Genomic DNA, 15,499 nt, shown 5'->3' with positions numbered 1-15,499 from the left:
CCTGATGCTAACATCAAATCCGATGTCTGACCCCACATGACTCTGCCATGTAGTGGTTCGTATATCGCAGTGATGCTTCTGGGGTCTCTGAGTCAGCCATCTGGGGGTCTCCTTTGCAGCATTATTTAACGTTCTTGGTCTGTATGATAACATGGATACATTGGGAAGTAAAAACAAAATAATAATACACAGCATTTTTGATGACATGGCATTATACTTTTAAATTTTGGATTATAAACTTTTTATTTTAAAGAACTATTGCTGCCACTTTAGGGTTCATTTTAAATAAGGCTTAGGACCAAATGTGGCTGATGTTGTCCTTACGTTTTATAATGCTTAGAGATTTCAGAGATTTTGCTATTTATATGAATAATCTATGAATGAATATGTGTCGTGCTAATGATCCATGCCCCGTACTGGGTTTGTCTTGGAAATTCCAGTTAAGAGTCCTTATGCATGCAAGGAAGTTAAAATGGTTTTAGAAGCTGGAAATAGTAAGTTAAATCCAATCCGTGCCTTGTTTTCAAGCCTCAGAACATCAACATTCCCTGTTATTTGGTGTGAATATGTGCACATGGTTACTTACATAACTTGTGCAGGGCTACGTTCGACAGATAGTTGTAAAGCTTAATGGTAGAACAAGATACTTAAACTGATGTAATATCTAGGAAGAATTTGAAAAAACATGATGCCATGTCAGAAACGTTTCCTCTCCTCTGTAAGCAGCTGTTCCCAATATCCCTTTCTCATTCCCATCTCTTCAGTCTCTCCTTTTCCGAGTTACTAATTTTCCATTAGGTAATGAGACAAACAGATGGCCAGCAATACTACAGAGTTTACAGTTTGGTTCTCAAGTGAGCAAGTTTGGAAGTCTTTTGGGGGAGGTCTTTGAAAATGTCCCCCACAGCAATTCACATCATGATGGCCATTTTGTGATGAACAGCTTATTTTGATTAGTTTTTAGAGTAAGCAGATTTGAAGCGAATTTTGAAAAGCCAGCGCTTTCCCCAATTATACTGTTTTCTTTTTAACACCTAAAAACACAAGGCGTTAGTGACGTCACTGTTTTTCCTTTCTTTTCAGTTTTCCCCACCTCGCGACTGTGAGAGGTTGATTTGCTGGTTCTTACTTTCCATACAAAAAGGCCAGTAGCAATAAGTAACATCTGTTTAGCGTTTCCAGAGCATGTTTTTCACATACATACATTTCACATGCATTATCCCATTTTGAGTCACCCATTTTGATTCACAGGAAGGATATGAGGTAGGCAGGACAAGGATTCTTGTTAGGGCCAACGTAAGGGTGAGGAAACCAAGGCCGAAAGCTGTAACCACCAGCATTTTAGTTCCAGGTTCTCCTATGTCAAACCTAAGCTCTTTCTACCACGCTATTATTTCTCAGGATAGCCACAAATAGTTCTACCCTTAATATACAGTATCGTTCAGGGTGAGCTCCCTATGTTGCCTCCCCTATGGCTCTACTTTGATGACCTGCTAAGGCGTGGCTGGTAGCCATTTCCTTGGGCCTTACTCCTCTTATCAGCTGTTTAGTTTCAGACGATGCGCTGAGTTTACACAACATAGGCCTGTGTTAGAAACGACGAAGGGCTCTTTCTTCCTCAGGACTCTGCCTCTAGGCTGACCTAGTTTGCTTGTCCACTGTCGTGTTTGCATGCTCCAGCCTTCTGTGGACGAGGCAGCTGTGAGCAAAGTGACAAAAGCCACCGACACTGCCAACAGCTCACTGTACGCTGCAAAGTGCTGGAAGAAGAGTGGCATTACTTGATGTTTGATTTCTGAATATGAAGGAAGTCTTGATTATCAGATAAAGAGTTACATGCCTGAAAGTATATATTTCTATATGTTGTATATAAACTATGCATATCAATATCTCCATGTGTCTTGGCATAATTGATTTATTAGAAGGAATGAGGAAGCAATAAAATAGTTATATAATAGAGTGATAACTAGGTAAAAAACATGTTCAGATAGTGTAGAGTTAAGCTAAAAAAGACTTTGTATGTTATGCGGTATTAATCTTCTGCCTGCATGCTTTTTTTTTCCAGAAAAACTGTGATTATTCTGTGTCTCTAACTTAGGAATCTAGTGCATCACAGACACTGATGATGTGGCAGTCATCATCTGCCAGACATCTGCCTCGTAAGCACGTTTATATCCGTTTGGAGCATCAGATTATAGTCAACACCAGATCCAATTCCATTCAGACCCTTACTGAGATTTTTCTTTCAATAGAGGTGGAAGCAGTAGAGCCAGGCAGGACCCACCCTGAGGAGTATTTTGAAGATGTCTGCATGTCTCAGCATCTGAGACTTTTAAAGTCCAAGGACATGTTCTTGTCAGTGTCCTGAACCAAGCAGACTCTTAGCCACTGACTGGCCAAACAAAATGCTCATGGCACGTGAATGATGATTTACTTATTTACAAGGGGCAGTAACTATGAAACGTGTCTCATTACTCAAAATCTTAATGATCAACACATTTCTTACCTGATGAGGCTATGTGAGGAACCAAATCATAATTAGAAGTTTGCTTTAATCCATTTAGAGTAAAGCAAAATTAATTTCATACCAAGTTCTTTAATCCAGTTTAAGGAGCTTTCCATCTGTAGGGAAGGCCTTGCCAGTGGGAAATGACATTCAAGGCCATTCATAAGACTCATTTTTAGTTAAGATGGTTGAAGAATTTTTCTTACTTTGGGAATAATCTTTCTCAATGTGACAGAGGGCCCATATGCTCCTGAACAGTATTGGATATAATGTTTCTTTTTTTTTGAGACGGAGTTTTGCTGTTGTTACCCAGGCTGGAGTGCAATGGCGCGCGATCTCGGCTCACCGCAACCTCTGCCTTCTGGGTTCAGGCAATTCTCCTGCCTCAGCCTCCTGAGTAGCTGGGATTACAGGCACGCGCCACCATGCCCAGCTAATTTTTTTTTATTTTTTATTTTTTTTTATTTTTAGTAGTGACGGGGTTTCACCATGTTGACCAGGATGGTCTCGATCACTTGACCTCGTGATCCACCCTCCTCGGCCTCGCAAAGTGCTGGGATTACAGGCGTGAGCCACCACGCCCGGCAGGATATAATGTTTCCTAAACAATTTCCCTACCTTTCTCTTTCCTATGGGTTGCTGTCTCTATTTTTACCACTTCCCCCCGTATCCTCCCCGTTGGTCACCTTTAGATACGTTGCTTATATTGTTCAGTGGCCTCCTTTGCCTGGAGCGAAACCCTGGCGCGTGACTGGAGCTAATTCTCTGCCACTGGTTTACAAATTACTGTTCAAGTTAGTGCATTTAGGGTTGACAACATATCTCTTTGTTCTATATGTTAATTTTACAATTTTACTGTCAGATGGAAATATTATTTTCCTTATTCTCAAACTCTTGTTGGGGAATACCTCACTGAAACTCCCAAGTACTGGACACAATAGAGAATTCTTTGGAAATACTCAAACTGAAGTCACGAAGATGCCTAAAAGACTAGAAATGATTTCCTCACATGAGATCCATTGCTATCTGGTAGGTTATCTGTGAGCTGAAAAGTCGCTAATTAACTTTGCAGCATTTACTAATTGGCAGCTTTGGGCTGTAAGGCATGCCTGGCAGCGGTCCTAGATGTTACACATGGTCAGTTTCGTTCAATTTAGCAATTTTTTGACTGCTTCATGATCAAGAGATTGGTACATTGAGTTGAATCATCACAGAACACATCTTTGTGCAATGCTTTATAGTTTTATTTCATTTTGATCTTTCAACAGCCCTGAGAAATGGTTATCTAGGAATTTTCCTATTATATAAAAATTAATTTGAGATTCAGAAAAATAAATCCTGTATTCCAAATCACTCAGGCTAGTCTGGAGTGAATCCCTTTCAACTGTAATCTTCTCTGCTGTTGGTGAAGATAGAACGATGTATTTTAGCTTCTTAGAGGGGCAGGTTAAGGGATTGGAGGTTTGGGAGGTAGTCAGACCTAGATTGTATTCTGACTCAGACACTTACTACCTAAGTGACTTTGGGCAAGTTTTTTAAACTTCTCTGGGTTTCAGTTTTTCACATTTCATCACACTGGGGTAATACTTCTAACTCTGCTGTAGGATTATTTTGAAGATCAAATGACTGGATGCATGTGACATGTAGGGCCCAGTGTTGCACTCAGCATGTTGCCAGTTGCTATGACAGTGTTTAACCCAGAAAACCTCCCCTTTTTACACTTTGAAGACTGAATCAGCCCTGTGCCATCTGTGAAGCTTTGTTTGGGTTAGGGCTTAAGACGGGGGTGATGTCTCCAAATGCTTTTGCTATACTACGATCCATTTTCCTGCGAAAATGTCTAGAGGCAGTGCCCTCTCGTCTTATCAGTATTTTCATTCAGACTGAGCCAAACTGGCCAGGATGGTGACCAGTGAAGCATGTATTAATATCTCCTAAAATTTCACTATTAAGAATTTAATGAGCATACTAAAATGATTTAAGTAATAGTGACACTGTGTACAGTTTTGGGAAAACAACAATCTCATTTTCATTCCATCAAAGACAAAATAAAAGGAAATAAGGAATGTCATTTAGATACATGGAAGTATTTCCTAATGGTCACCAAGGTGAACTAAATTACCGATGGAGGAAGCAGCTTGTGATAGAGCACAGGACACCCACGTCCTGGTCTTGATGGTGTTCCTTTCCAGTTCTATAGCTGAGGCAAAACACTTTAACCTCTCTGATGCTCAGTTTTTTCATCTGTAAAATGTGGATAATTAAATCTGAGACTTGTGATACTGTGAGTACCTAATAGGATGGAAAAAAAAGTGATTTGTAAAAACCATAATGTGTTATGCAAACCGAAGGTGGTGGTGTTACTCTCTGGAGTTCTTTGAAAACATCAGACAGTCTTGGATGACTTAAGTGTGTTCTTGCCTGAAGGCAGGCGAAGGACTAAATGAATAACTCATACTTTAGGGAATGTATGTTTTCAGCTTAAATTAGTATTGATGGTATTAGGTTGTATATCAAATTAAAAAATCAATGGCTAGTTTTGAAAGGCATTAAAGTGAAGTAAAGAAGGGGAAAATACTTGGAAAGCAAACATACATTTTGTATAGAAAAAACTTAATTACCATATTGATTATATGTTAAGTATAATCAGTTACAACCAATAATTATGATGATAACCACTGTGCTTTGCTATTAGAGCACACTTCTAATAAGGCAAAGGTTATTAGTTTGGATCTCCAACTGAGCCAATTAGCATAATGTCAGCCTTCACCCCAAGCTCTAATGAGGTCATGCAGATATATACCTGTGTTCACAAGGAGAATAAAATGAAGACTGGAAAAAATTATGCAGATATTAAATCAGTATGGACAGAAAAACCATACTGTTCATATCTAGCTTTTTATTTTTTCTTTTAGCATACCTAGAATTTTTTCATTTTGTAACTAGTTGTCTGAACTACTAGTTTTGTTAAGCAAATTAGTGGTGTAGGTCACTTGAAATGGCATTCCTACCTTCCTAAGAAGCTACTAACCTTCGAAAAAGTATGGTTATGGTTACCCAGAAAGGGTTGTTTAATTGCCAGTATGTTCCAACTCTGTATTTATGAGTGCTTAAACTTTGCAGTGCTGTACTTGAAAATAACCCTGAGAACTACATACTGCTTTTTTTTTTTTTTTTTTTTTTTTTGAGACGGAGTTTCGCTCTTGTTATCCAGGCTGGAGTGCAATGGCGCGATCTCGGCTCACCACAACCTCCGCCTCCTGGGTTCAGGCAATTCTCCTGCCTCAGCCTCCTGAGCAGCTGGGATTACAGGCACGTGCCACCATGCCCAGCTAATTTTTGTGTTTTTAGTAGAGACGGGGTTTCACCATGTAGACCAGGTTGGTCTCGATCTCTCGACCTCGTGAACCACCTGCCTCGGCCTCCCAAAGTGCTGGAATTATAGGCTTGAGCCACAGTGCCTGGCCCATACTTCTTACATGTGTTTTTCAGATTGGAAAATGGAGGCATTTCCCCCCTAAGATTTCTTTTAGGTGAAGAGATTTTGGCTAATTTTATTTAAAAAAAAAAAAAAAAGTCAGTAGCACAGCTGGATTTGTAATATAGAGGTCCTGACTCAAAGTTCTATATTTAATTTGCAGTCTTTTTTTTTTTTTTTGGTTTATATGTAGTAAGTTTAATCAGAGGCTGGGAAAGTACACATTATATCTGGATATTTAGCAAGATTGATGACTACACAATTACCTCTCCTTCAGAAGCAAACTGGTTGTTTGAAATGCTGTTATTTGGATTAGTTTTAGTAATAAAGTCAGTCATATAATTTGATCCATTGGTGTCTACAGGCCTACCTACAAAGAAAGGATATCTAGGATTGTAATTCTGATTAAGTTATGGAATTTGGCATAGGGTATCCTAAGAAACATGTTTTCATATTGTGGATAAGGTGGTGATCTCTACTTTGTGACCTGGAGGATGATGAGAAGGTTCCTTGTTCCCACAATTTGTCTTCCCTGACAACCCTGTTAACCAAAATTAAACTCTTAAAGATTCAGGCCATCTTCTATACTGTAGAGCAGCTCATTCACACAATCATCTAACCTAGCAAGGATTCAGCCTTGAGGTTTTCAGAGAATGGAGTTAGGATTCCTCTTGAGCATCATCTTAGAACAAGGTAGTAAGGGGATTTGAAATTTTGATGAGAGAAAGAAAGGGAATATTCAAAGAATGGCTTTTGGTTACTTGCTGTAAGAGTTTAGATTCGGGTGGTGAGGATCTGGCCTAGCAGAAAGGAACACAGAGATTCTGGGTGCCCAGAGGGTGGGGAAGAGGTGACCTAGAGTGACAAAGCTAAGAAAGGGGAAGTGGAATCATTTAAGATAAAATTTAATTTAAAATAAAGTTTTTAGTAATATTTAATTTCTGATTTTGCTTATGGGCTTTCTTGTTGATACAACTTTAGTTTAAAGAATGTTGTGTGTTCCCAAGCAAAAAACAATTACTTTGAATGCATATGATTTCCCAATTTTATGTAACATTAAAAACTACTTTCTTAAGACAGTTTCCTAAGAGAAGACATGTTCTTTTTGTACAAGAGCGTTTCTTTACTTTTCAGTCATGTGATGGTGAACAGATTACCTAATCTCTCTAAATCAGGTTCTTCTTCAGTGATAACACCAGCTTGATTATTTCCCGGGAGTGGTGCAAGGAGCAATTAGGATAATATATATTAAAAATATGAACTGTAAAGTGCTCAACCAAATAAAGAGTATTAAATATTGTGTGCAGTAAAGGTTGAGGGCTACATGCTTAGACTCGGGAGCCATGTTTCCCGGGTTTCAATCCTGGCTTTGCTCCTTTTTATCTGTGTGAAACAGGCCAACTTAAATTTTGTGTCTCAGTACTCTCATCCATAAAACGCGAAAAATAATAACACTTGCCTCTTGTGGTGTGAAAATCAAAGGAGTTCATAGACATAGTGGGCTTAAAGCAGTGGCGGGTGTACAGCACCGCAATCACAGCAGCTGCTGCATTTTTACGTGCACGTTAGCCCAAAACTAAATGTTGACTGACTTGCGCGGGAGCGAGTTACTGTGAAGTTTATGAAAATATTTTGTATTTATGCTTCAAGCAGTACAGCTCTTTGTCTACCTAACATAGTCGTATGTGATTATGAGCCGTTAGTGACAGCTAATGAAAGGGACTATGTTTGAATTAGGCAGTGAATAGCCATCTCAGAAGCTTACTTCTCTTGATATTTGAATTGAGACTATTCTCATTAATGCCGGCTAATAAAGATAAGGTTCACAGTGTTTTTGTCTTGTTTATCATGCTTGTACCTTAAGTGAAAGGTTTCAACCCTCACTACACATTGGAAGCAACTGGGTTCCCCTAGACCAGTTCAATTGGAAACTTTTGGGGGTGGTACTCAGACCTCGGTATTTTTTTCTTTTTTTTGAGACGGAGTTTCGCTCTTGTTACCCAGGCTGGAGTGCAATGGCGCGATCTCGGCTCACCGCAACCTCCGCCTCCTGGGTTCAGGCAATTCTCCTGCCTCAGCCTCCTGAGTAGCTGGGATTACAGGCACCATGCCCAGCTAATTTTTTTTTGTATTTTTAGTAGAGACGGGGTTTCACCATGTTGTCCAGGATGGTCTCGATCTCTTGACCTCGAGATCCACCCGCCTCGGCCTCCCAAAGTGCTGGGATTACAGGCTTGAGCCACCGTGCCTGGCTGGTATTTTTTTTTATAAAGATTCCCAAATGATTTTAATGTGAGGCAGAATATAAAACCATTGGCTTAGAGCAGTATTGATTAAATATATACCTATACCATTTAGTTTCTGACCTTGATAGACATTTTTGTCATATTTGAATAAACAAAGTAATTGGCAGGCATGGTGGCTCATGCCTGAAATCCCAGCATTTTGGGAGGCTGTGGTGGGTGAATCACTTGACTTCGAGACCTGGACAACATGGTGAAACCCCCATCTCTACTAAAAATACAAAAAAAAAAAAAAAATTAGCTGGCATACTGGTGTGCACCTGTAATTCCAGCTCCTCAGGAGGCTGAGGCATGAGAACTTCTTGATCCTGGGAGGCAGAGGTTGCCACAGCACCATAGCTTGGACGACAGAGCAACAGTCCATCAAAAAAAAAAAAAAAAAAACCAAAAAACAAAAACCAAAATAATACGGTTCTTTATGGATGTTTCTTTAAAGGCAAACCTGCTGTTTCTCTTTAGTTTGTATCTTGTGAGTATATATCACTAAGTAGAAATGTGAAGTTTAATTATGTTTAAATTGTGTGTGTGTGTGCGCGCGCGTGAGACTTGCAGAGTGTGAAAGGTGGGGAGGGAGCCTCAAAGGCATCTAGTGCAAGAGGACACACTTTGAAGTCAGTCTTGGTTGCTGTGACTTACTTACTTACTAGGTGTGTGATCTTGTGGCACTCAACCTCCCTGAGCCGCAGCTTCTTCACTTCTGTAAAATTGAGATGAACGTGTATTTTGTGCAATGACAACTGTGTTTCACACTGCGTGCACGCGTGTGCGCGCGCGCGGACACACACACACACACACACACACACACACACACCCCTTTACTCTGTGCCTCCTTCCTGATTCTCGCACCATATGGCGCGGATATCCAGAGGAGGGACTGTGTGGGAGACTCAGCGGGACTGTCTGAGCCTGCAGGGCCAGCTGCTGGGGACGGCTTCCTCCCACTCTTCAGGGATCATGTCTCTGGCTCTTTTGGGACTGTTTTGTGGTTGGCTGTTCGGATCTCATGACCTTTCATGAGCATAACATTTGGTCTGGCGGGGGGTCAGTCACTGCTGGTCAAGTATACTGAAGCTGTTATTGAGACTAGAGATGAAGATGGCTTTTTGCTGCCATAGTACCTTCTGTTTGAACCCCAGAAAACATGTGTGCAGGACACCGATGGCTGCTTCCCCTTTCCAGCTGGCTTCCTCTCCATTGCTGCTTTGTGTTAAGTTGGGACACTAGGAGGCCACTATCTATATCTTAGTTTGAAAAAGGAGAGAAAAATTAGAGACTTGTTGACTTTCTTTTTATGATAGTAGGAACAGTGGATCTTCTCCTTTTCCACCTTGTCTCTTTGATCCTCCAGCATAGGACTATAAAATTATTAGACCACTCAGCTCTCCTGTTGCACATTCTTTGTGTACAAGAAAGGAAGTTCGTGGGTTGTTTCTTAGTAGTTGTAAATACTTGGGGGTTTCACCTTAGCTATGGTGTTTCAACGTCCTTCCCACTAACTGGCGGGCCTGGCTTTAGTACTATTCTCAGTCTTAATTTTGAGAATTCTGCTCGTATCACTGTCTCTCTCAACTGATCTTAATGTTTCATTGGAAATATTTGTAAATCCGGCTGCCATTTTTCTGAATTTTTCTCTGTTCACTGGAACTAGTGTCAACATCTCATATTGGTAGCTTTATTGTTTCTTTTTTTTAGGTGATGAAGATCTTGAAACATTGTACCTGTGGGATGAGTCTTCTGATTGAAATCTATGCTCATCCACTAGATTATGAGACTCTTGTGGGTAGAAACCATATTTTTCAGCTTAGCATAGCCATACCTCTCATTTATTACACCTACTATGTGTCAGAGATGTTGCTCTAATTATTTCAGTGTATTCCCATAAAGATAAGGTACACATATATAACCTGCATGTTCTGCACATATAACCCAGAACATAAAGTAAAATAAAAAATAAAAAAAATTTAAAAGGTAATTAAATTTAAAAAAATAAGGTACACATAAGGAATCTTATTTCAGAAGATCTTAAGTAAATGACCCGAGGTCATCTAGCTGGTGAGTCTCAGAACTTGCTTTTGAATTCGGTTTGACTTTAGAGCCTCCTTTCTAAATCATCTTTCCAAATTCCTTCTTGCAGAAAAGGGCAGATGCACAAAAGGAGTAGGATCTTGGCCTGTATCATGTTGGATGGTTCTCTTAAGTAGGAGACAGTTACAGAGCTGCATTCTTAAAGAAGAGGATAGAGTTCGCATGTCTTCAAAGCCCTTGTTCCTACTGATGGACAGTGACTTGCATCACTGGCCATTGCCTGCCGAGGAGGAGGTGAAAGATTCGAAGAGTGTTAGGTAGGGAGAATGTCACATCTGTCTTGGACATTCATGTAAAGAGGGACATGGAGGGGGTCCAGGTGAAATTTGACACGGACATCTGGGGTCTCCTTTTTTTTTTTTTTTTTTTCCTTAGAGCATCACTGGTGTACATGGGCACTTAATAAAATTTGATTGAGAGCTGGACCTTACCACCCTTTAGGCGGAAGTCATCTGATGAAAGGTTTTGGCCCATTTGTGGGTCTTTACTTCATGCTTTTTCCTTAGGTTAGAGAGGCTGAGATGATGTGAATTTGTGTCTCACTGCTGAGGCCATGGGTTGAGGCCCTCAGACAAACTCTGAAAACTGGAATGAATTTATGGTGATAAGATATTCGGAGGGGCCGGGGCTGTGTTGAAGTCAGCGATGGCTTGCTAAAGATTAGGAGATGCTGTGCAGTCAGCCTCTATGCCTGTGGTTTAGACAATTAGAATGTGCCTACCCACTTTGGCAAGAAATAGGAAGTGCATAAATGCTTTATCAACCTGAAGCTTTGTTGGATGTGCTCAGAGAACTTTTCCTTTTAATGTATTTGGAAACTATAAATTTAACTCCTGCTGGGAGTGGAAGTAATTGCTTCACACAAGAAAAAGGCCAGCTCTTTAAAAGGCTTAACTCCTTTCACAAATATGTGCTTTTTAATGACTGGGAAATTCCTGGCACAGGGAAAAAAATGTCCTTTTTTTTTTTTTTTTTAAACAAATGAGGTAATTCTGGTCTAACTAGCCCTGTACACTCGAGTTCCTGCTTTGTGTTCCATTTGTGACCAGAGGTTATTGGAAAGATAATCCGTCTGTGGATATCCACTGCTCTTTGAGCTTCTCACCAAGGGGAAAGTTAGCTTAGCTTAGGAACTGCCGAGCCCGTGCAGGAGACCCAGATCCAAGGAGTACTGGGCTAGTGACTGAGAATGATTGAGTTTAGATTGCTCATGGATTGGGTTGTTAAAGAATGCTTTCTGTGTGCACTTGGATCCCTGTATCTGATTCATTCTCTTTAGAATTTCTCAACCATTCCCCTGCCTCTTGGTTCAGGAATAATTTTTCTTTCTTAGGTGCATACCATTTACGCTGCTTTGAGTCTGTTTGGATGAGTAGAAACATCTGTGCCAGTCCGAGGCCTGGTATCATTGAAAAGCAGCTGCTGAAACAAGTTGCTCTACCTCTTCCTTCAGACGCTCAGGAGCTGATTGCTCCTACAAGTAATTTGTGAATTGGCTTGGCTAATGTGCAGTAGGTATCTGAGGCCTTAGGTTTGTGTGGTGAAAGGGTTCTCCTACCTGCTAGTGTAGAGGAGATCTCAGTGGATGCCACTGATTCAATTTAAGCTCACTTTCCTCTCATTTTAACCATTGCCTACCAAGGAGGGTGTTAAAGATTCGAAGTGTTAGTTAGGGAGAGTGTTACATGTGTCTTGGACATTCTTATAAAGAGATGGACAAGGAATGGGTCCACGTGAGATTTGACATAGATCTTTGGGGTCTCCTTTTTTTTTCTTAGAGTCTCACTATGTCACCAAGGCTGGAGTGCTGTAGTGGCATGATCTGGGCTCACTGCAACCGCTGCCTCCTGGGTTCAAGCAATTCTCATGTCTCAGCCTCCCAAGCAGCTGGAACTACAGGCGTGTACCACCATGCCTGGCTAGTTTTTGATGTTTTTAGAGAGGCAGGGTTTCACCATGTTGATCAGTGTGGTCTCAAACTCCTGACCTCAAATGATCCTCCTGCCTCAGCCTCCCAAAGTGCTAGGATTACAGGTGTCAGCCACTGTGTGTGGCCCCTGGGGTCTCCTTTAGATGATACATTATAAGAAAGCTACTTCAAAGGATTGGTGTTTGGAAATTGATGTTTATTAATAGCTTTTTACGTAACAGCAGCATACTAGACCTTTTCTGCAGATTACCTTTTAGAGGTAGTAGTAGGTTTGTGCAGTTAATTAGCAGTAGCCCACGAGATTGCCAAGCTGCCATACTGCTTCTCATTTTGAAGGGTTTGTATTACATTTATATTCCTCTAGAATTCATCCTTGGCTGTAATGGATCAGTGTTTTGATGAGGCCTTGACTGCATTTTTCCTGTTTGATTGAGTACAGGTTTTTGTTACTTAAAACATTCACTCTCTTGCTACTGAGAACTTGGTTCTTCTTATCATAACTTCCTAATAAAATCAAGGTTCCAGCATCTTGGTGTCCCACTGATGGCTCTCTAAGTCTGAAACTCCAAGCTGTCTTTTTGCCTAATTTCCTGATCTGGGATTGAGAACCTCTGTTCTTAATCCATGAGCCATCATGGAGAGATTATGAAATTTGGTCATGAGCTGCTTAGATATTTGTTGCAGACCTCACTGTTTTTTTTTTTTTTTTTTTTGCTTGAAGCACTTGTGGCCCATTCAGTATGCTCCAGAAAGAAACTTTGCTTGAATTCTCTTGGGACATGGAGGAAGTCAGGCCGCATGCTGGTTGAATCACGTCTGTGGGGCCCTGGATCACCTGCTTCCTATCCTATTCTGCCTTTTTATTAGTCTCCTCAGATGAAGAACAGGAAAAAAAAAATCATTTAAGCTTAAAAATATCTCTTATTGGCCGGGCGTGGTGGCTCAAGCCTATAATCCCAGCACTTTGGGAGGCTGAGGCAGGTGGATCACAAGGTCAAGAGATTGAGACCATCCTGGTCAACATGGTGAAACCCCGTCTCTACTAAAAATACAAAAAATTAGCTGGGCATGGTGGTGCATGCCTGTAATCCCAGCTACTCAGGAGGCCGAGGCAGGAGAATTGCCTGAACCCAGGAGGCGGAGGTTGCGGTGAGCCAAGATTGCGCCATTGCACTCCAGCCTGGGTAACAAGAGCGAAACTCCATCTCAAAAAAAAAAAAAAATCTTTTATTATAAAGTTGATTATTCAACTCAGTTTGTCACTGCTTGCTAGACCATCCTTGAAAGCCTTGTTAAAACGCAGAAAAAAATATTAAGACGTGCCATTTCATTTCAGCTGGTCATGACCTCATGCAGATTACATATACTAGAAAGGAAACCATGACTCATGTTTCCGCAGGGCACCCTCCCCACCACCCCAAAGGCCTGGGTTTACTGAGGCAGCCAGTGAGTATTTTATTGAACTTAATAGCTGGTACAAAAGAATTGAAGAAGACATTGCTAGGAAGTACTATTATACTTGAAATTGGGCAGTTCTGGGTAGTTGCTCGGTGCCTCATACTGGTTTCTGTGGGGAAAATACACAGCATGATGCAGAATGGGTGAATATTGTAGAAGGAAAACTCTCGAGATCAGTAAAAGCTTCACCTATCTGCCTATGATGCTCACGATGGGAATGGTACTGATAATATGTTTTTATTATTATTATTCTTTAGCCTCAGACGATACAGCAAACTCTCAAGAGGACACTGCAGTATTATGAACATCAAGTTATTGGGTAAGTAAAAATTGATTTCAGTTATTATTGGGAGCAAATTAAAGGTAATTACTCAAACATAGCTGCTGAGCGTGTGATTTTCTGCTATCCCAGTCAACCTTATTTTATAGTGGTTATGTTCTTATAGTGGGGGTGGGGGTGAAGGCTTCTTGGGGGGTCCCTTGGAGTGATTTCCTTTGGCTTATTTGTGCTTAATTCTTTTAAATGAAGTTCCTTTTTGGTATTGCTTTTCCTTTTTTTCTTAGTCTTCTCAAGTTTTTTTTTTTTTTTTTTTTTTGAGACAGAGTTTTGCTCTTGGTACCCAGGCTGGAGTGCAATGGCGTGATCTCGGCTCACCGCAACCTCTGCCTCCTGGGTTCAGGCAATTCTCCTGCCTCAGCCTCTTCAGTAGCTGGGATTACAGGCATGCACCACCGTGCCCAGCTAATTTTTTGTATCTTTAGTAGAGACGGGCTTTCACCATGTTGACCAGGATGGTCTCGATCTCTTGACCTCCTCGTGATCCATCCGCCTAGGCTTCCCAAAGTGCTGGGGTTACAGGTGTGAGCCACCACGCCTGGCCCATCTTCTCATGTTCTTATTCTCTTATTCTGATGTTGAATCTTATAATTATGCCTTACTAAGGTGGTAAGGTTTATTGGTACCAACCCAGATGCTTTGAATGGGATTTCAAAATCCTTAAGTAGATAAAAATCACTACAATCTTAACACAGCTTCGTGAGAGGAATTGGTTTACTGACAGTCATGTGCTACATAGTTTGCTTTATTATCTCCTGTTTCTCGAAGTGATTGTGATGTAGTGCAAAGTAAGAATACTTGAGGTCAGGCCGGACGCGGTGGCTCAAGCCTATAATCCCAGCACTTTGGGAGGCTGAGGCAGGTGGCTCATGAGGTCAAGAGATCGAGACCATCCTGGTCAACATGGTGAAATCCCGTCTCTACTAAAAATACAAAAAATTAGCTGGGCATGGTGGTGCGTGCCTGTAATCCCAGCTACTCAGGAGGCTGAGGCAGGAGAATTGCCTGAACCCAGGGGGCAGAGGTTGCGGTGAGCCGAGATCGCGCCATTGCACTCCAGCCTGGGTAACAAGAGCGAAACTCCGTCTCAAAAAAAAAAAAAAAAGAAAAAAAAATACTTGAGGTCAAAAACAGGACTTCAAAGCCTCGCTAGCACGTAGATCTTTTACTAAGTAACTTCATCTCTTTCGTGAAACATGATGATCATAACTAAGTAAAGATTCGATGTCATGGTTAGATGAGATAATTTCAATGAAAGCATTTTGTAAACAGAAAGCTCCAAATGAGCATGAGGTATACATCTAATTGGCTATGGCAGAAAGCAACTGGCAAATACAAAAGCCTACATTTACTTACTCATGCAATCTAGCTTTTAGATTAAATTTATTGACATTAGAGGCAA

General features: G+C 40.9%; 1 protein-coding gene across 6 annotated transcripts in view; it reads left to right on the top strand.

The window, feature by feature from the left end:
- The window catches only part of GUCY1A2 (guanylate cyclase 1 soluble subunit alpha 2), a 420,406-nt gene that overhangs the window by 18,645 nt on the left and 386,262 nt on the right, over nt 1-15,499 (top strand). For all 6 annotated transcript variants that reach the window (XM_054241317.2, XM_035264420.3, XM_078339369.1 and 3 more), the window contains exon 2: nt 14,018-14,079. In XM_054241317.2, the coding sequence (XP_054097292.2) occupies nt 14,018-14,079 (62 nt within the window). The remainder of the gene's footprint in view (nt 1-14,017; nt 14,080-15,499) is intronic.

Source organism: Callithrix jacchus, chromosome 10 (assembly GCF_049354715.1).
Source record: "Callithrix jacchus isolate 240 chromosome 10, calJac240_pri, whole genome shotgun sequence".
Classification (NCBI taxonomy): domain Eukaryota; kingdom Metazoa; phylum Chordata; class Mammalia; order Primates; family Cebidae; genus Callithrix; species Callithrix jacchus.
The sequence above is the reverse complement of the archived record's forward strand: the minus strand, read 5'-3'. Positions and strand labels throughout refer to the sequence as shown.